This window comes from Opisthocomus hoazin, chromosome 1 (genome assembly GCF_030867145.1).
Source record: "Opisthocomus hoazin isolate bOpiHoa1 chromosome 1, bOpiHoa1.hap1, whole genome shotgun sequence".
Classification (NCBI taxonomy): Eukaryota; Metazoa; Chordata; class Aves; order Opisthocomiformes; family Opisthocomidae; genus Opisthocomus; species Opisthocomus hoazin.
The window spans coordinates 141,631,553-141,652,580 of record NC_134414.1 but is presented as its reverse complement, the minus strand read 5'-3'; the positions used below and the strand labels follow the sequence as shown (position 1 = coordinate 141,652,580).

At 44.9% G+C, this 21,028-nt stretch overlaps 1 protein-coding gene and 1 long non-coding RNA gene across 2 annotated transcripts in view; one reads left to right on the top strand and one right to left on the bottom strand.

Moving 5' to 3' along the window:
- The first annotated feature begins 599 nt into the window (after positions 1–599).
- On the top strand, positions 600–9,819 carry MED21 (mediator complex subunit 21). The gene is made up of 4 exons (XM_075439261.1): positions 600–681; positions 952–1,066; positions 4,774–4,874; positions 7,568–9,819. Exons 1-4 carry the CDS (start codon positions 640–642, stop codon positions 7,742–7,744), a joined length of 435 nt encoding a protein of 144 aa, XP_075295376.1. The 5' UTR covers positions 600–639; the 3' UTR covers positions 7,745–9,819.
- Positions 9,820–17,803: 7,984 nt separating this feature from the next.
- The window catches only part of LOC142363601 (uncharacterized), a 51,920-nt gene continuing 48,695 nt past the window's right edge, over positions 17,804–21,028 (bottom strand). The window contains exon 3 of the long non-coding RNA XR_012765854.1: positions 17,804–20,147. This is a non-coding gene — a long non-coding RNA (uncharacterized LOC142363601). The remainder of the gene's footprint in view (positions 20,148–21,028) is intronic.

Here is a 21,028-nt window from a genome sequence, read left to right as displayed (position 1 = left end):
AACCGCCAGCCACGAAACCCCCGGGGAACGCTGACACCGCACCCCCAGCTTTCAGGGGTAAGAAGGAAGGAGTCCAGTTGCAGAGGGCTCTCGCTGGCTGGTCAGGAAAGGCACGATGCCCTGGCCCTCCACCGCCCCGATGCCTGGCTCAGGGCTGGAGCGCAGCGCCCGGGGCAGCGGTGCGGCCTTCAGCCAGCGTCAGAGCAGCGATGGTGGTGGTACCGGCCTTCTCGTGCTGCTGCCACCGGAATCGGGGCTTTTTCTCCCCGCTACAGGCCTCAGCGCGGACTGGTGTTTCTGAGGGAAATAAACGGGCTTGAAACGCCCATTGCTCCGGATGAACGGCACCCGGTGCGGCACTCTTCTCGCGGGCCAAGCCCGCCTCTGCCCCCGCACCGCGTTATTCGAGGCCAGGGCCTGCCTGGCCCCGGCCGAGCAGCCCAGCGGCTGCCCCAGCACAGGCGGGAACGCACGGAGTGCCGGAACGTGGCTTCCCGGGGCTCCGAAACGGCGCGGGGCTGCCGGGCCCCGCCGCCCGACTCGAGCTGGGAGCGGGCCTCCTCCCGGCCTGCAGGGGGCGCGCCAGGCCCGGAAGGCGACCCGCGCCACGCCTCGTCGTTCCCGGTGGGCGGTGGCGCCATGGCGGACCGGCTGACGCAGCTGCAGGACGCGGTGAACTCGGTGAGGCGGGCGCCGCCCTTTTCCCTGCCCCGAGGCCCCGTCGTTCTCCTCACCGGCGGGGGGGTTAGGGGAAGGAGGCTGGCGGTGGGCCACGGCCCCCGCCGCTGTGTGCGTGAGGGGGTGCGATCTCTCCGCCTGCGGCCTCGGGTGCTGGCACCCCCCCCGGGGGGGATATCGGCGCGGGATGTACTGCCCCCTAGCGCCGGGGCGCGCGAGGGCCTCTGCGCGGGGTCCGGCGGGAGGTATTAACGGTGCGCTCGGTGCCGGCAGCTGGCCGACCAGTTCTGTAACGCCATCGGAGTGCTGCAGCAGTGCGGGCCCCCGGCCTCCTTCAGCAACATCCAGACGGCGATCAACAAGGACCAGCCTGCGAACCCCACGGAAGGCAAGTCTTCCTGCCCGCGCCTCCTCACGAACCGCGAGCGCGTGCTGCCCTCGCGCGCTCGAGACCCCAAATCTGCGCTCCTGCTTCGTGCTCGGCAGACAGTGCCACCAGTGACTGGGGGAGCGACTGAAATTAAGCCTTAAATTGATGTCAGCTGCACTTGCTCCATGAGATTGTGATAGCAGAAATGTAATTTTAAGCGTTAAGCAAGCATTGTGATATATTTCTTGTGCCCGTGTCTTTGCAGGGATACCGTAGCTTTATGGACATAAACCACTTCAACCAGACTGTTGCAAAAGGTTGTTAGCGAGCTGTCCATTACTTCCAAGAAGCCTTTTTAGAAAGAATTAGTGTTAGTTTTATGAAATCATGTCTGAGTTTAAAATTCTTCAGGTCATAAACTTTTAATTATTTGCATTTTTCCATGTATCATCTGCTTATGTAATTAATTAAGGAATAACGTTGTGTTGAATCTCCCCATAGGCATTTGTGGGTTTGTTGTTGGCTGTTTTGGTTTTGTCTGGAGTTTTTTTTAACAGACGAGAAACTGATCTAAGACAGTGAAATTGGCGAGCAAACTAAAAGGTGTCTGTCTTGAGAATTTCAAGTTAGTATTTAAATAACCAAGTTATTCCAATCCTGAATCTGTTTTCTTTTTTTCCTCTTTTTTTTATTCCCCAAGAAAATTTTACATATATCTTGTATCGGATTAGGTTTGTCTGTTAGGATATTGGGGAAGACTGGTTTGGAGCGCAGCAGTGCACTTTCTAGGCCAGTTGAAGACTGGTTCTTTATTGGTCTATGGTGGTTTGCTCTCTGATTCTGGAGTTAGTTGGAGGAGCCAGCTGAAAGTGTCGTTTGCTTCCTCACCTTACTTGCTGCTGTGCCAGGAGCTCTAGAGGCTTTGTTAAGGTCTTAACATGGTAGGTCGTGACTGACTTCTCTGTTGTCTTTTTCCTAAAATTCTGAATATAGTGACTTCAGTAAAAGCATACAGCCACGTTAGCGATGCTGATGAGGCAAAACAAAAAGTTGTGTGTCTTTAGATATTTAAACTGTTAGTAAGAAAGCCTTAAAACTCTTTACAGGTAAACCCTGTGGTGACCCGGAGTAAGCTTTAAATGGATACGTTGGGTTTTTTTAAATTAAAGTCAAGTGTATCTTTGAGAACGACAACCTCTTCTACAGATTTTTGCCATTAGAAAATATTTTCTCTCTTGCTTCCGCAAATCTTTCATGAACCAATCAACATAAATATGTAAGATCTTAAATTTTAAATTGAAAAGCACTGTTCCAATTTTTTAGCCGTAGTAAAGAGCATAATTCAAATTGAATGGATGCGATTTCATATCGAAAGGGTTTGCTTCTGACTTATGGTGCCTCTTATTAAAAGTCCATTCAGTTCTTTCAATGATAGAGCAGCTAATTAAGGTCTGTTACAAACTTCCAATCCTTTTCCATTTCTCAGGGGCATTTTCACTTTTTCCGTGGCTGAATAGGAATTATTTTTTTCTTAATTAAAAAACAACAAATTCCTTCGTCAAAGGAAAAAAAACATCAAATCGTTCTCCCAGGAGACATCCTAGCTATGGTTTCCACTCGCGGGAAAGCCATCCCCAGAAGGAGCATAGGGACCCAGACGGAGGTCCCACACAAACACACGGCTGTCCAGGTCTCCGGCTGCAGGGAGTGCCTGAGCCTGGCGCTCGTACCGGAGGACAGCAGAGACAACAATGGTGTTTGGTGCGACCAGGTGAATGACCTGCTCAGCCTGGTGGCAGAGCTGAAGGAGGAAGTGGAGAGGTTAAGGAGCATCAGGCAGTGTGAGGGAGAGCAACTGGTGGAGCCGCACCCTGCCCTCCCTGAGGCCGAGGCAGCAGGAGGTGGCTCCATGAGAAGCAGAGGACTCCCTGCCCTCTTGCCACCAAGCAGAAAGAGGGGGCCGGAGAGACAGAGGGGAATGGAAATGCATCCCTGCTTGGGGCAGCAAGCGAATCCCCTCCTGGCCTCCCTCGCCTCCCCAGTTGCCCTTAAGCAATAGATACAGGGCTCTGGAACATGAGGGCCCGGAAAATGAGGATGCGGGTGCAGGACCATCCAGGGGGTTGCCTAGGATGAGTCGGTCAGCCCCACGGCTGTAAACCCCTTAAAAATGCATTCCGGTCCACAGCGCAGCGGTTTTGTGACTCAGCTTTTTAACAGAGGAGCACAAAGAAACCCCGCATCCCAGTTTACAGGCGTGTGCATGTGTGTGTAAAACCCTAAAAAATCCTAACCCCGACTGCCAGCCAGTGGTGGTGAATGGAGTGAAATCCAGCTGGCGGCTGGTCACAAGTGCTGTTCCACAGGGCTCAGTTTTGGGTCCGGTCTGGTTTAACATCTTAATCAATGATCTGGATGAGGGGATTGAGTGCTCCCTCAGTAAGTCTGCAGATGACACCAAGTTGGCTGGGAGCGTCAATCTGGAGGATAGGAGGGCTCTGCAGAGGGATCTGGACAGACTGGATTGATGGGCCAAGGCCAACTGTACGAGGTTCAACAAGGCCAAATGCCGGGTCCTGCACTTTGGTCACAACAACCCCATGCAACGCTACAGACTTGGGAAGGAGTGGCTGGAAAGCTTCCTGGCGGAAAAGGATCTTGTGTTGGTCAGCAGCTGGCTGAACATGAGCCAGCAGTGTGCCCAGGTGGCCAAGAAGGCCAACGGCATCCTGGCTTGTGTCAGGAACAGTGTGGCCAGCAGGAGTAGGGAGGTGATCATGCCCCTGTACTCAGCACTGGTGAGGCTGCACCTCGAGTGCTGTGTTCATTGTTGGGCCCCTCACTACAAGAAGGACATTGAGGTGCTGAAGTGTGTCCAGAGAAAGGCAATGAGGCTGATGAGGGGTCTGGAGAACAAGTGTTACAAGGAGCAGCTGAGGGAGCTGGGGCTGTTTAGTCTGGGGAAGAGGAGGCTGAGGGGAGACCTTATTGCTGTCTACAACTACCTGAAAGGAGGTTGTGGTGAGTGAGACAGGTGTTGGTCTCTTCTCCCAGGTAACTAGTGATAGGACAAGAGGCAATGGCCTCAAACTGCATCAGGGGAGGTTTAGATTGGATATCAGGAAAAATTTCTTTACTGAAGGAGTGGTTAGGCATTGGAACAGGCTGCCCAGGGAGGTGGTGGAGTCCCCATCCCTGGAGGTGTTTAAAAAAATGTGTAGATGTAGCACTTCAGGACATGGTTTAGTAGGCATGGTGGTGTTGGGTGGATGGTTGGATTTGATGATCTTAGAGGTCTTTTCCAACCTGTGATTCTATGATTTTATGTCATTTCTAGTGTTGGGGTTTTTTTGTCTAGTGGCAGATTGCAAGACAAGGATTGAGAAGCTAAATGAGTTTCTACTTCTCAATATTTAACGTAGTGACAAATTACTAATACCAGTATTAACTGGCTAACCATGATGGAGTTCTAGCTATTTTCTCATTTGTACAAAGCCCAGCCCTTTGTATAACCAGTTACCTTGTTTAATCTAGGATTGGAATCAGGCTACCTTCATCTTATAATACGGTTGAGTTCCCATCAGTTGTGATATTGCTGTTTTCTTCATGTAGGAGAATTTTTAACACCTACATACTTAAAGTCTGTAGAATTTTCTGTGCTGCGTATGCAGAATTGTGCTTATTTCTAATAATGTACTGAGTAGGTTGACTTTTCTTTTTTAAAGAGTACGCCCAGCTGTTCGCAGCATTGATTGCACGAACTGCAAAAGATATTGATGTTCTAATAGATTCCCTGCCTAGTGAAGAATCGACAGCAGCTCTGCAGGTAAGAGTGTTCTTAATTAAAATATGCAAATATAACTGAAGGCAAATTTCCTCCTTTTCTAAAACACACTTTTTACTCCCTAGGCCATATAATCTTGAAAAATTATTTTAATATAAGCCTGAATTTTTCATAAGTGTAGCCTGTGAGTACTTTATAGGCTTAGTGAAAATACTGAATTTGCATTTAGTTACAAATAAGATTATACACAGTGAGAATATTTTAAACTTATTTTTCTGTTGGAATTATTAAAAAAAAGTGCTTTTATCATAACACCACAATACTCGAAACTGTTATACTCTTTCTTCTCCAGCTGTTGAAATATTAATGTAACAGATGCAGTGGTACTGATGCATTGTGGGGGGTTCTGTTGTGGTTTTTTTTCCTTGGATAATCTTTGACATTCTCTCGCTCATTAGGAGCACGTTTCATTTTGTAGCTGCAGAGCCAACACTTTACTGAAGCCTTTTGTTCTTCCATAACGCTTCTGGTTGTTAAAGGGTTTGCAGGGTATCCTTTAAGTTCTCCAGCTCTGTCACCAAACCGTTCTTTCACTTTTCAGTAGTAGAGTGTCCTCCTCTGGACCAGCCAAACTTGGTGCTTTTGTTTCTTGCTCCTTCTCCCTGTAGACCAGAGGTACTCTAGGAAGAGCTTGGGAACAGAAAGCAGCTGCCGACCAGGCAGCGCTTAGCAGGTGCAGCCAGTACCGTGATGTCCGTTCCCAGCCTTACAGGAGCTGAACTGCTGCAAACAGCTTGTGGATCCCTTCACAGTACTCGGCTGTTTCTCACTTCCAAAAAATGCCTTGGGCCCACAATTCAAAGAACACTGCTGTGGTGTGGCTATTTTGTTTGTTTTGGTTTGATTTTTTGTTGTGTTTTTCCCTGTTGTTTCTACAGATCTTGCCTATTAAACAGCATGCGTTTTTTTTGACTCCGACTTCTAGATTTACATCAAGTATTTTCTTTTTAGAGTGCAAGAAGGATGCAGCGTGCTGTTTCTCTGGGAACCCTGGAACTGCTTTAAAATCACCTGGACGTTTTACACCTGCGTTGATAATCTGACTATTCAAAGGCATTTTACAGAAGACTTAATACTAGAGCTTCCTGCTGGGCCAAATACAAATAAATTGACAGTGACATCACATTTGGTTTTAAACAGAGGAGGTTAAATTTGGAAACGTTGGTAGTCACAGTAATTGCTGAACATACTAATTGAGCCCATTAACACCAGCATGATTTCATGTAACTGTGTATTTAATAGCTGAAGACAGCTTTCCTGCTGCATACAAATTCCAGCGTTCTTCAGTGACTGAGCAGGGTCTGTTCATGGTGACAGCTGGTGTAGGGAGAGCAGGGTGCTCCTGGAAGAGGAGTCGGTTACCCAGTAGGGGCACGCTTTCCTTTGAGGGGATACTCCAACAGCTTCTTGCTCTGTTAGTGCAGAATCTCTTTTCACAAGATTTTCTGATCTTTTCTGCTTGCTGTGGTTTTGAAACAAGTTAGCTTGGATTCCATCACTTACTGATCCTAGTTTAGATTTTTATTTTCTGTTGTTTAATTTGAGGCAGTATTAAAGAGAAATATTCTGACATTCTTTAAAAAGGCTATTTTGAAAGTGCTTGAAATACTCTAAAATATGCAGTAGAGGTTTTGTTGAGAAGTGGTAGATAGATATTTGGCTAATAGATATGTATTTAGGCTGATCTTTTTCCTTTTTTTTTTTAATACGAAGATTGTCTTTGTATGTGTTGCAAATCTGAGGTTTGTTTTAAACGATAAGGGGCTGCTACACTAATGCCCAACACAATTTACCCCTCCCTTTTGTGTTCCCTTGTGGTGAAGCTGGCAGTAACATATTCCATTCAAATCTGCAGCTTACTTGCAGTCAACTATTTAACTGAGACTGAAGTAATTTAGCTGGATTCTAAACTTCAAACTTTTACCTTTTGCTGTCTTTCTTCTATGACTCTTCCTGCAAGAGCTATCAAGTCCTTCCTGCAAATATTAACCTTCGCTAAAGACATCAGTGTTGCAGAACAGAAGATGATTATGTGGACAGAATTTGCCAGTTACTTGAAGTGTGACTTCTTAAGGACCTATACAATTACTTAAAAAAAGTAGCCATTTGAAACTCTTTTGTTTTTTTTTCTTTCTGTTGTTTCACAAGTTTACAAGTTTAGTAGTTTTAAATGTGTTACATATGTTATCTGAATTTTGAAGCTCAAATGTTTCACTTCACTAAATTTAGTCTAACTGAAAAGCAGTTTGGTTCTGTAACAAAATATTGGGGGGAAAAATGGTTAAATAATGAGTTTCATCTGAAATATGCCATTTAGCCGGAAGGGTAAGATGTAAGCTATGCTTACATCTTGCTGAGCACCTTTCAGTAAGGCAGTGGGGAGGGGGATGAATACTCATTTGTCATCAAGTAAAGCTGTACTGAGCTGAGAGCTGCAATATAAGAGAAGCTAACATCTGTATTTGGTGGGTTTTTTTGTGTTTCTACTCCATGTGGATATGCACTGTGTTTTAGACTGCAAACTATAAGAAGTTGCTAGTATGTAATTCAGGGGTTAAAGAGATAATCTTTCTCTTTTCTAGGGAGCACTAACTGTTCCACTGCCATCCTGTAGCAGCAAAGTCAATTTTGTATTGTATTTGTAGATCCTTACTTTTCTCCCTTTCATTTTAAAGGCTGCTAGTCTATATCGATTAGAGGAAGAAAACCATGAAGCAGCTGCCCGTCTGGAAGAGGTGGTTTATCGTGGGGATATGCTGCTGGAAAAGATACAGAGCGCCCTGGCAGATATCGCCCAGTCGCAGCTGAAGACGAGGAGTGGAGCGCCCAGCCAGCCCCTTCCCGACTCGTAGCGCCAGGCGGCAGCGCGCCACTGCGGAACCCAACTGCGGCGCTGGAAACGCAGCGCTCTGTCCGCCCAGAGCGGTGGCACCCAGCCGGGCTCCTGTGGGACTCTGATTGTCGGTAGCAACGTCTTCTATCAAAGCTCAGACTGCAGGTTTTGTGTGAGAAGCACTTCAGTTGTGGAAGTGGTAGTTCTGTTACAGAATTATGTGTATTTCCTTGGCTTAAAGATATTAACTTCTGAGCTTTTCTGTTCATAAATACATCTGACTTCAATCTGATTTGTTAGCTTCATTACACAGGCCTTAGTCCCTAAAGGGATTTCAGAAGGAAAATTTAATATTAAGAGTATTTTTGTAATTTGCTCACTCCTACTTTCAAACTTTTATGTTCTTTGCTGTATTTTTTGTAAGGCTCAGACACAGACAGACTTGAATTTGCCAGAGTTCCATGGAGACAGTGCTAGACAATGATGTAAATACAGTGGTGGCCATCTGTTTTAATTAACAGAAGTGGTAATTAAACATTTGTATTACCACTCGGCTGGTTTACCACCCTTTGCAGGGCAAGTAAAGGGATAAGTAAACTCGTAATGTTTGCAGAGTAAGTGTTCTTGCCATTGGCATCTCATTTAAAAAATAAATACGTGCAGGTTTCTGATATGAGCATTTATTATTGTTTGTAATTCACAGATGGATCTTTGACTACATTATTGCCACTGACATGCTCTTACTTGTTTGTGCCATTTCTCTGCTTCTACTGATACTCTGCATTCTCGTGGCAACTGGTGAATGCCTCTAAAGCAGACAGTAATGAGGAAGCATTGGATGACTGGGAAGAAATTAGCCATGAGGAAACTGAAAATAACTTAATACATAATGTTACTTTTCAGTGTAAGCAGTGGCTGCCACCTGAATGCTGTGATCACAAGCAAGAGGCCTGTTGTCCCCAACATGCTCTGTAGAGAGCTTTTTGTTTTTATCTTCACACACTGAATAAATTTTTACCCCTCATATTATGATTCTAGAAACACCAGCATTGCTTTTTGTATTTGAAAGAAGCCACACCAGGTAACGTAGGGTTCACTGCGTGAGCTTGGAGCTGAACTGTTGGTCATTTTCTGTATTTTTGAGTTAGCGGCCTCGCATTGTTGTGGCTGCTGTTTATTGCCACATATCTGCTCGTTTCCTGATCAAAACTACCTACTTCTACATGTTGGACCCGCTCTTATGAACTTGAAAGTTACACGTGTCGCTATTGCATGGAGACAGATGAGAAGAATTCAAATATGTCTTTAGCATGCTGATCCCTGAGGAATTGGATGCGTCCACTCACTAGACTGCACCAGTGAAGGGAAGAATAGAACATGGCACAGGATACATCTTGTATACATCCTGTTTTGAGGATTAAAAACACCTAAGCTGTTCCTACCTGTAACAAATACGAAAACAAATATTTAATCAGACTGGTACTTAATGAAATATTTAATATTTTGTCAAATTTGCATATCGGTAGTCATAAAAGTAGTCTGCTGTTGTGAGGCTCTTACACTATCCGGATTCCACAGAAGGAAAAACAGTTGGGGAGGTGAACGGGCTACAGCACAGCTTCAGTTCTGTAACGGGATCTTTATTAAAAATAGCTGGGCTGTGACGATTCACTAAGTCAGGTAAATATGCTAGTGTCCTGGGGAGGCTTGAGGGGCCACAGTTTCATTTGAAGCCAGTGCTGGGACCTGTTTTTGTTGTTTGGTTAGTTGCTTTTTCCCTAGAAAAACTGCATCCAGTGCATCTCAAGTTGGGTGGGGTGGATTTTTGTTGTTGTTTGTTTGCTTTTTAAAGTAGTGGACTTAGAAAACTTAGAGTGAAATGTTTGGGCTTTGCTTGTGGATTTTTTTTTTTGTGCGCTTTGGGATGCCTTAATTTGAAACTTGTACATTGCTGGAAAAGGGGTTAGATCTTCATAGCAGATTCCCTGGTATAGTTTAACATATGCATCACCTCAGACTTGTTAACTCTGAAATTTTTTTGCTGTGGAGATGGTGTACATCTTCAATGACAATACAGTTCCTTTTAATTCACTATCTTTTTCGTACTCAAACTGCTGTATTTCTTCAGCCTGGTATTGCCTAACTGTAGAAGCTTTATCTTTTAGTTGCTGTTTATTTGAATATACTAGCACACTTTATGTTTAAGTGTGCATCGGTATCAAACAGTTAATCACACTTGGAAGTAAACCTTAACCAGAGGTATAAGCTCCCTAGTAAGTATGTGTAGTTTTTCAGTACTTTACCTGTGTCTAGTTTAGTGAATGTTGCCAATTTAATAGAGAGGCAGTTGTGATACAGCTAAAAACAAGTAACACAGTAAAGCAAGAGAGCCAAAATTGCTTTTTACCTTTAGAAATAATGTGAAGTTTTGGTGAGTGAGTAGCACTGCCAGATACATGAACCCACTAGGTCATGTGTGTTGCATTGCTGGACTAGCTATTGTAAATCTTTACCGGCTGTTTTACAGTCCACAGCTCAGTCGGTAAGGTTGTGTATCTTTTGTTGGGCTCTGACATGAAGAAAGTGTGAAGAAACACTAATTTGCTACAGCAGTCTAATGGACAAAGCATTAGACTGGGGCTTGAAGATGTTGATCCCTTTCCCCTCTGTCATAGATGTGCTGATTTGTGCAGCCCCTGCTCTTAGGTTTTAAACATTTCTGTTTAAAAAGCAATGTGTAATGGTAGTGATCCCCTCAGGGGGGTACTCATGGAGGAATTGTAAGGCATGCAGCATTACTGTCTCTGTGCCATTTAGCACCCCAAATTTCAGTACAAAAAAAAGGGGGGGGGGCAAATGCCTTTGGAGAAAAGGTATTGTATCCTTGCTGAGAAATCGTGACTGTCCCCAAACCTACTACTGAAAGGGGAGGGGGATGGACCCTACATAATAGCTGCTAACAAACATCAGGTTATGTGCCAGGGAGCTGTAAAAGGAAACTTTGGTTGTGATTCGAGAATAAATGGTGGTAAAGCATCATGGGAAGAAAACAAAAGTATTGAGCAAGATATAAAATGATTCTGCATATTGTGTTGGACAAGGAGTACTGCCCAGTGAACAAATTGTGCTTTCAAGAAAGATAGCACAGAGCTTAATGGAAAATTCCATTGAAAAACAATCTCAACCACTTCAAATGAGCAGGAGCATTTTGTGCTGAGAATCCATACAGCCCACTGGCAAAGATATTGGAATCAATTTAGTAAATGTAAGCGGCTGATCAAAGCCTAGTATTCTTTACTATAAACAGCCATGCTCGGAGGAAAGGAACACCTCGCAGCAGCTGTTCTCATTTTCAGATTCAAGAATACAGAGGAATTAATATGCTTGTTTTTAAAGATACTGGAAAAAGTGCATTAACAATATTTTAGCTTCGTGTCTTTATGAAGTTTCTCCCAGCTTACAGCTGCAGATGATCTCTGGAGAACTGGGAGCTTCGGCTATGTTTGGCATGGGGGGGTGTCCTGGCCATCCCTACAGGATTGATGTCAAGAGATTTTGGGAATGTGCAACAACACAGTCCAGAGGCTGCCTGGCTGGGGAGCAGCTCTGCTCAAACAGACCTAGGGGTCTTGGCAGTCGGCAAGCTGAATGTCAGCCAACAGCTGGCAATAAAAAAGGCCAACAGCACCCCAGGCTGTATTAGTGGGAGTGCAGCCAGTAGATCGAGGAAAGTGATTACTTCCCCCTGCTCAGCACTTGTTAGACTGCATCTAGAACACTCTGTACGGTTTTGGGCCCCCAACATCAGAAAGATGCTGATAAACTACAAGTTCAGCAGAAGGCCACCACAGAGGCATGGGCTGAGCACCTCCCCCAGGAGGAGAGGCCAAGGGAGCTTGGCTGGGAGAAGAGGTGGCTTTGGGGGCACCTAACAGTAGCCTGTCCATAGCTATGGGGAGGTTATGGAGAAGACAGGGCCAGGCTCTTCACAGTGGTGCATGGCAGAAGAATGTCGGACAGTGGACGTAAATTAAAACAACAGAGATTCAGAGTGGTCACAAGGGAAATCTTTTTCACTGTTAGGGACATTCAAGTTTTGGAACGTGGTCCCCAGAGAAGCTGGAAATGCTGGGAGGTTTTTGAAGACCTGACTGGATGAAGCTCTGAGCAACCTCTTCTGACCTCACAGCTGACCTACCTTTGAGCAAGAGGTTGGACTAGACACTTCCTGAGGTCCCTTCCGACCTGGGTGATCCTACGGATAGCAGACACGTTCACAGTTTCGGAAAGAACCAGGAAAGTATCAAGGAATGTTGTTGTCCCCTTTCCAGAAAGGCAGATCTGGAAGACAGAAAGCTTGAGGTGTCTGGTATCAGCTTCATTCTTATTGATGAGATTTTGTGATGTAGGTCTCTGCACGGAGAGGCCATTGAGTTGACCTTACGTGTGGTGTGAAATTCAATGCTGTAGTGACCCAGGTTTCCAACAGGTGCCCTTGGAGAGCATGATATGCAAAATCCACATCCTACACTTCGGGGAAAATTGATCTGTCAGATGATGCTGACTCACTATTAGACAAAGGCAGGCTCCTCTAAAGAAAGAAGCTGTATTTGTGTTTTATATAGCTTCTTATGGAGCCTTGCATAAGAAATAATGAAAGCCCTATTTTCAGACACCAAACCTGAGACTACAGCAAAAGTTTTGTTCTAGCTTTTTCTTTCAAATCTATGGAAGAAAGTTTGAATTACTTGTATTGATTTAAGAACAAATTGCTGATGGACTGATGGGACCCATAGACCTATGTTCTAGCAACAAAGGGCATAGAAAACAAAGTCTGCAAACAAGGCGGTTTTGATGCTCCAGAGGTGTCAGCCACTCGTGTTTCATGTGCTTGCAATGAGCAGCATCCACAGTGGAAATTATCTCCTGGAAGTTTTTGTCTGTTTTAATGTAGTGAGTGTAATGTGCTTTGTAGGAGCGTAGCTTCACAATTATTGCACGCTGTTTGTGTACACTTACAAGCAGGCTTTATGTTTATTTTTGTTTCTTGGAAAGCTTTGTAGGAAACCTTGCTTGTTGATGGTAGCTAAAGAAGCAGAACAGGAATTTTATATTCTCGCTGCTGCTGTACCCAACCAGCAGAGCCAAGCAGCTGAACACGTTCAACGCCTGCTCTGAGCACAATAGGGCTATCATTTTATGACTGTTTGGGCTGTCGCCCTGTTTCTCCTGAATTTCTGTTTATAGCTAACATTCAGGTAGTATAGCACAATAGTAGAAACAGACCTTCCCCTGACTATTTTAACTTGATGTTTACTTACTATAAATATTACCAGGGTCCTGGCTTTGGCTTCTTTAGCCTTATACGCTTCATTGAAGCCTTAAATGAATTAATTTTTGTGAAGTGGAAATTTGTAGCTGAGTAGGGACTGTGCAATTTTGTTGCAAAACATCCTTTCGCCACTTTGCCCACTTAAAAAGTGAAGATTGAGATAGAAGCCCTCTTTCAGGAAACATCGTGCTTCATTCTGTGGCTGTGTGGGAAAGCAATTGACTACATGTTAACTTTCCACAAGTGCTAGAGAAAAATCATAATTGTTTTCCCAAGTCATGAACCAAGGGAGAGAAGCCGTAGTCATAAAAAGGTTGACACCCTTGAAGCTCAGAGCTCAGAAGAAGAGGGCTCTTGCACCAAGGCCCTACTAAGATTGCGGAGGTGGGGCTGCAGATGTCTCTCTGGTGCCTTCTCCTGGTGTCTGCAGAATGATGAATGGGAAGAAGTAACAGTCTGCTTGCTTGGTGCCTGGGGAACTGCCTGCAGCTGGGAAAAATGGGAATGCAAGTTTTATTGCAGTGCTGAAGAAGAGGGATGTTAAAGGAAAAATGTCAGGACGGTCAGGATGCAATGGTATGCAACCTAATACAGTGCACCTTTCTGAAAGAAAAGGAAAAACACAGTTCCCTCTTTCTGCTTCCTTTCCAGAGGTATCAGAAAAAGAGTGGGTTCTGTTTACAGTCAGCCTGCCATTTTATTTTGAATGCTCACATCAACAAACATTCAACATAAGGAAGTATTAATTTTGCAAACTGGGCAGTTTTCAGATTCTGCGGTTAAACTTCTCCGCGTGTGATGGTGAGCGCTCTGTGTGTTTAATGAACCTGGGATTGAAAGGAGAGCTTTGGCAATGGACGCTTTCACTTGATGGTGTTTTAAAAATTGCAATAAGCTGCTGTCAGAAAGCTTTCTCTTGTGTGGCAATGCAGTGAGGGTGCAGTAATTTATCCAGCTTCTGCTGTAGAAAAGCCAGCAGAATCTCCTAGCTGAGCTGTTGTCAGATGGCATTTGGTGGAGAAGGAAGCAGACCCTTTATTTCAGTGGGACTATGTCTGTGTGTGCAAAGCTAAGGGAGCATCCTAACTGTCCTGGGCTTTGTAAAGTGGGGCCTGTGCCTCTCTGTACATTTACTGTCTGATTTACAAAGAAAGAGGCACAGTGTAAAGTGATGGAAGGGAAGCACTGCAGCGAAGAATTAAAAACAGACGACTTGGAAGTGCAGTGAGCGAGTGTACAATGTCCACCTGGCATCGGACCTCCTGGTGAGGTACCTCCTCCTCTCCCGTGGGGCTTCCGCTGCGTGGCTCTCCCTACAGCACCGCAGTCGGCCGGGGCTGCAGCATGGACGTGCCTTTAGCCTCATGAATGTAGAAGCTGAGTCACACCTGAATTGTGTGTCTCCTAAAGGACACACAATGTGGTCTTTCTTCCGCAAAAGCCATTGAGTTTGAATGTAAAATTATGCAACTGGTTAAAATTACATGGTTTTAATTTGTACTGCGGGAGCCAGCTATGAAAAGGTGCCTACAGCTGATCTGGGCAACATGTTCCAGCTTGTTTTAGGCGTCCCAGAGCCCAGGCCACACTGCTTTAGTAGCCACTGTTAGCAAAGGAGAGCTGAAGTTCCTTGGTGCTACAGAGGTCCTGAGGCTTTCAGTGCATCAGGCAGATGCACAAGGAGTGCAGAGCGGGACCTGCCCTTGCTCATGCTGACCAGCACCCAGGGGAACCCTTCCTGTGACTCCAACAAGCTGTGGAGGAGGCCCCTGGCATGCTTAGAGGGAGCGAAACCCTCCAGTGAGGCAGCATGAGCAGCTCTGACTTGTTTTGGTGTGCTCAAGCGTGCAAAGTGTGATTTTTACTCAGTGGGTTAGTATTTCTCAGCTGAGAACAATCGTGTTTGACTGCTTCCCTGTCTTGCTTCCTCTGCAGGTATTTTGCAGCAGCTGCAGGTGAATGAGCATACAGCCACATTCACCTGTGTGCTTCCTTCCACCTAGCCCTTAACTGACCCATCACAAGCAATTAATCCCTGACAGCCTCACTCACAGGAGAAGGACTTTAGGTGGTGGGGCATGCTAAAAGGCACTGTTTAGACCTTAGGTGTAGTGGAGGGGTGAGGGATCAATTTTCTTTTCTCAAAAGTTGTATCATGAGCTTGTATTTATGATTGAAGAAAATTGCTAGGCATCTGTAGATGACAGTATTCCTTAACTGGGTTACTTGTTATTTATGACTAGGTCATGTTTAATTGTCTTTCAGGTGATGGTGGCTGCCGACCTCATCTGAAGTCCTGACTTTCGAAGTCCTGGCTTTGAAATAAACCATAAATTGGTAGCTTAAAATGTAAGAAAGGCATTCATTCCAGGGATACTGTATCATGAATAATCCTGTGGAGCAGCATCAGAAATGAATCTGATCATTTAGGGTAATTATTTACCACGGTAAGAAAGATTATGCTTATACTCTGCACAGTTCTTTATGCTCGATTGCTACCAGAATAAAGCTGCAATAACTTAACTTCTCAAATAATGAAGTTAAAGTGTAAACAGGTTGTAGTCTACTTTGTAGAAGAAACTTGTGGTTGTTTTCTGTCCATAACATCTGACACTGAGGTGTGGCAACTGAACTTCAGCAGTTAAATGTACGTTTTCCAGACTTAGCTGTACTCAGCAGCAAATCATATTATGATTTCTGGCTTTTCAAAGAGCAATGTTTTTTTCAACCCAGCCGGAAACACAGCTAGAGCTGGGTGGGGTACATGAGAGCTACAGCTTGCCCTGGTGCTGCACCGGTATGTCTGAACCACAGGTTCAGGGTCAGACGGACCCCGAAATTTAATTTTGGGAAGACATCATCCCCAGTCTTTGTGACAGGGATTGTTAAGATTATTTCTTAGCTCTTTATGGCATGGAACTGGATTATTTCTTTGTATTATCCAGGCACTTAATCTAACAAGTTTCTTACTACTGTAGGGAACAGGTACCTGAACAGTGCCCCTGATCACCTATGCTTGCTTCCTGTGGTACTCCAGTATTTGTGGCTCTTGGTCTTTGGTGCTGCAGCCTTGTGGTGTGAGATGCTGCTCTGTGGTTTCAGTATTTGGGGTCGTGCGACTGGATGCTTCTGAACTAAATACCATGCCGTGGTGTGCAATTGCTCTTGGTCGCCCTGGCAGCCCCTTTCATTTTCATCTGATGTTTAGTTCTTGTTATGGTACTTCTGATCCAACCTACGTACAAAACCTGACCTCTCTGGTGTTAACAATCTGTCGCAGAGATTTATTACGGTACCCCACTGAGGTCAAGGGAACGTCCTTTCCCAGAAACGGGAGTGTGGGACTGCACCGGAGTGCTTGCAAGGAGACACTGCACTGCAGAACTTTTAATTCTCTCTTTTAATTGTGAGTCATAATCCTGATGTACTCAGGAACTCCTATACCAGACACAATAGAGCCAGCTGTTGCGCTTGCCAGAGATGCATTGTTCTGGTATTTTAACCCTCCATAAACCTACGCTGAGGGGAGAAGTATGTCAAAATTGGTTCTAAGGAGGCACCATTCCTGGTTGTGACCACCCTGGACCGTCCCGTAGAGATGGATTCCTTTCTTTCAAAATCTTCAGATCAGTCCTTTGAGAGCACATCTTCAGATCAGTCTTTTAGTCTAGAAGAACAGCATTTTGAAATAACAGATTCTATAGTAGAAAGTGTTTGTAGTAATTTTTGCTTACAGTTTTCAGAGGATACCCTATGCACCACTCTGTAAAACATCCTTGAGGTCCCATGCCAGGCTTTTTTCTCAAAGATGTTCCACCTCGCCTGGAATCACTCACAGCGTCATTAATCCAGAAAGACAGATTGAGAACGCTTAGATGTGGCTCATACTCAGGTGTGAGTCAATATATCCAAGGGGAGGAGGAAAGACACCAGTCCTTGCACAAGTGAATACACGGAGTAACGAGCACTCCAAAAGGAAAAGGGATGCAAAGATTCACCACTTCAAACAGCCTGTAACCCTAAAGTTAGGGCTCTGTGCTGGAAGGTGAGTGGCCTAAGTTCAAATCCCCTCAGTCAAAGTGGATCTCCTTACATTGAATATAATGCACACTAAACCTGAGGGCTAGATGGGGACTTAGGATGTACAGGGAGAGGACTGCTGTGTGGGGTGGAAAGGAGAGCAAAAGAGTATTGCAGCAAGAGAACGGGGATGTCGTAGTCCCTTGGTGATAATCAAACTCTTGAATAACACATTTAGTCGAATTGTGCGTCCCAACAAGTGAAATATCTGCATAGCATCTTGTGACAGGAGACACATTCATTCTGAACTGGAATAAAGAGACAGAGAAATATTTTCTGTGGCTCAGATGAAACAGTCAAGTATGGCTGTGACTACCTCTGCTATTTGCCTTGCCGTACCTTCACCTGCTTTTTCTCTGAAATGAGGTTTTCATACAAGAGACTGTCCTGTCAACTTGATCTGATTGTTCTCAGGTAAATCAAAATAAATGTAATTAAATATTAAGGAACTGGGCAGGCAATGATGGAATAAATACCACGGGTCCCATACAGATCTTGGGGTGAGATTAGATTGACTGTGTTTAACAGATGCATACCGTTTACCTGATTAAAAAAGGGATACTTCAGAATTACCTTCTTGTGGTAATTTGTAAGTTGATTTAGTTTTTGAAGACGGGTCTTAAAACAAACTGCTCTTGTTATCCACAAAGCAGGAAGAGTCCACGCATTCTTCTGGCACCGATACCCCGCTGGAGGGACAGGTGTTACTCTCTGTCAATTCAAACTCAGTGTTTTGCCTCAGAGCAGTAGGAAGGGATTTCCTTTGTGTCCTTCGTTACAGTGGCTTTAAGTAGATCTACCCAATGAACCATGTTACCACTTCATTTCATGCCGGCCACAAGATGAGATGACGTCAGCTTTGGACAAAACTGGCCTTTGTTACCGGGGAGGTTAGCAAATGTGTGTGTCACGGTGAAGGATGGCGCAGGTCAGTCAAGCGAAAAACCAATTGAGTTCCCCAGTGCAGACAAGGTCTGAGTCTCCACCACACGCCAGCTGTCCCTGCAGAATGACGGGGTGAAAGGAGCAGGGAAGGCTGAGGGCCTGCCATCATTCAACGGGAGTTTAATGAGGCAGGTGTGTCCCTTTGCCACCGGGGATAGGGGCACAAGGATGACCAAAGCTCCAGGGTGCTTTGGACATTAGACTGAAGTATGAAACTTCTTTTTTTAGAGTTTCCTGTCTGATGCTGATTTTCTCTCGTTCTCAGTCAGTGAGGTGCCACCAGCTCGCAGACGGCACAATAATATTCCAAAAGCAATGAAACAGTTTAATCAGGTTTTTAAAACTTGCATGCCTTAATATTGCAAATGATTGAGATATACCTTGTGATAAACATGTAACCTTGTAATAAACCTTGTGAAATGGGAATAAGCTGGAGGGGGGGAAAAAGCCTAATTGATTGAAAGGTTGAGAAAGCCAGAATATGTCACCGACATGCTTTAATTACTCTTAGTATTAGTGTCTCTTGTCACTGCTACAGTTAGAAAACTAGCTCTGTAACTGTCTCTGTTTGGAGGAAGAAAAAGCAGTTGAGGCTGACTCACAGATGTCTGGAAAGGCCAGAATACTTGTCTTGTTGCATGTTTCATCACAGTATTTTCAAGAAGTTGTTGTAGAATGATGTCACCCAAGGAAAATGCCATCCCACAAGAACTGCCCACAAGTTCACCTTTATTAAGAAGGTTGAATAGTTCAGTCTGTGTTAATGGTTAAGCTGACCAGACATTTTTCACTAATCATAACATTTTCATTAATGTCTTTTTGGAGAGGCAATGGGACAGGGGTTCTGCAGACTTACATCATTCCCAAGTCTGCTGTGGTTACTGATCATGTAGGTTTGTAGATAGCTACTTTGACATATCAATGTTAAAAATAGCTTCAGGTGCTGAGCAGGGAGATAAATAATCACATTTGAGAGACCTCAGGGAGTTCTCAGATTCACTCCACAGGCACAGACATTCAGATAGATACAGTTCTTCTTGTCTCTCTTAAGGGTAGGCTGGCTTGACCTACTCAGGTAACAGACCTTAACCAGGAAGCCACTAGAAACAGCTAGCTAGATTTGGTAGCTCATTAAAAAAAACAAACAAAGGACAATTAATAGAAAACAAAAGGTGAGGTGATCATATCAAACTTCTCTCCACTTTAGGCTAATCGTATGCTGCCTAAGAACCAAGATGGATGTCTATACGGTGCAGAATCTGGTACCATCTACTTCTGGTCAGTGAATTACATGCTTGTCCCACGCCTCCTGGGGCCGTACCCTGATGGGTTAAGGCTATTTACAGACTCATGAGAAATACAGACTCAAATATTTCTAAATGGTCTCCAGTCACTCTGAAAAAGAAAATTATTATTCTAAACTGTGGTATGTAATTAGAGCAAAATTATTCAGTGTGTCAGAAGATGGGAGATAGAAAGAGGGAGAAGAGGAACTTGCTGACAGATGACAAACATAATAAAATACTGCAGACATCACACAATTGCTTGTTAACCTACTCTTTCTACACCTTGTCTCCTTGACCCATCACCCCTTCTGCCTTTGAACCGAGCTGAAGCTAAGGCAGCTGGATTCACCACCTCGATCCCTTGGCAGAGACCCATGAACGCTCCCCCTCAACTGGGCCTGTCCTACATCCACTCTGCAAAGCTTTTCTTTACATCCCTTTTTTGCCTGTCTTCAATATGTTTCCACCAGTCTGTGGGTGTCTGCTGGTCTCCAGCAGCACCCTCAGCCCGGTCACCTCTCTGTGCTCCCTCAAATGCTCTCTTGCCTCAAGGACCTGGCACAGTTGTCCTCCCATCAGCCTCGCAGCTGGCTCTGCTGCTCAAAATCCCTTCATGCTGCTACGTAAGCAGTGCTTTCTCCAGAAAAAAACTGAGCTGATGTCTGAAGAAAGAGAATCTGTAATCACAGGCTTCCAGAGGAGATCAGAAACATGTTAGCCACGGGATATATCATGCTTGCTGTCGAGGTTTGGGGAAGGGGCTTCTTTGCCAAAGGGATCTGAAGAAAGAAAAGAGACAGAAAATAATTTTGACCTTCATCCTTCTCCTCACACCTTTCCTCATTTTTTTCCTGCCTTAAAAATACTTATTTTTGCTTGTGAAGGTCCAAGTTGCTGCAAGCTTGTAGTTCCCTCCCAGCCAGGACAGATGCTGTGTGCACAGTGGGTTATGGGGTGACTGTGATTTCAAATTGTTCTAAAATATGCTTGCGAAACTCTGCCCCCCACCATGATTTTAGGCACAATATTTTCCAGGTGCCATTGCTGGTCTTACGCCGTGGTTTAGCCCCAGCCAGCAGCAAAGGACCACGCAGCCGCTCTGTCACCATCCTCCCGCTGGGGTGGAGAGGAGAATGGGAAGAAAAAGGCAAGACTCGTGGGTCGGGATAAGGGCAGTTTAACAGAACAGCAAAGGAAGCAAACAGTAACAACAACGATACTGATAAGAAGAATACACAAAACAAGGGAATACACAGGGCAACTCTCTCTCTGCCCAGCAGCGATTCACCTCCCCCCAGCCAGCTCCCCACCCAGAACTCCACATGACACACATGGTATCGAACACCCAGTTTGTTTGGCCAGTTTGGATGAGCCCTCCAGCTGTTCCCCCTCCTGGCTTCTTGGCATCCCAGCCAAACCCAGACAACTTCAATGGCAGGCAAGCAGTTTGCTGAACTTTTTAAAGTACCTCTGGCTTTTTCACAATGTAAAAATAGGCCTGCCTTGACCTATTTTGAACTCACTTCTTCAGAACACAATCTCGGTTGATGTTGGAGGTTTCCAAAACCTTTCCGGGAAGCGTTTTAAGTACAGTGCATTAGACTTAGCTTTCTTTATGGCCCTGATTCAGCACTTATGTATGGGCACAACCTGATGTGAT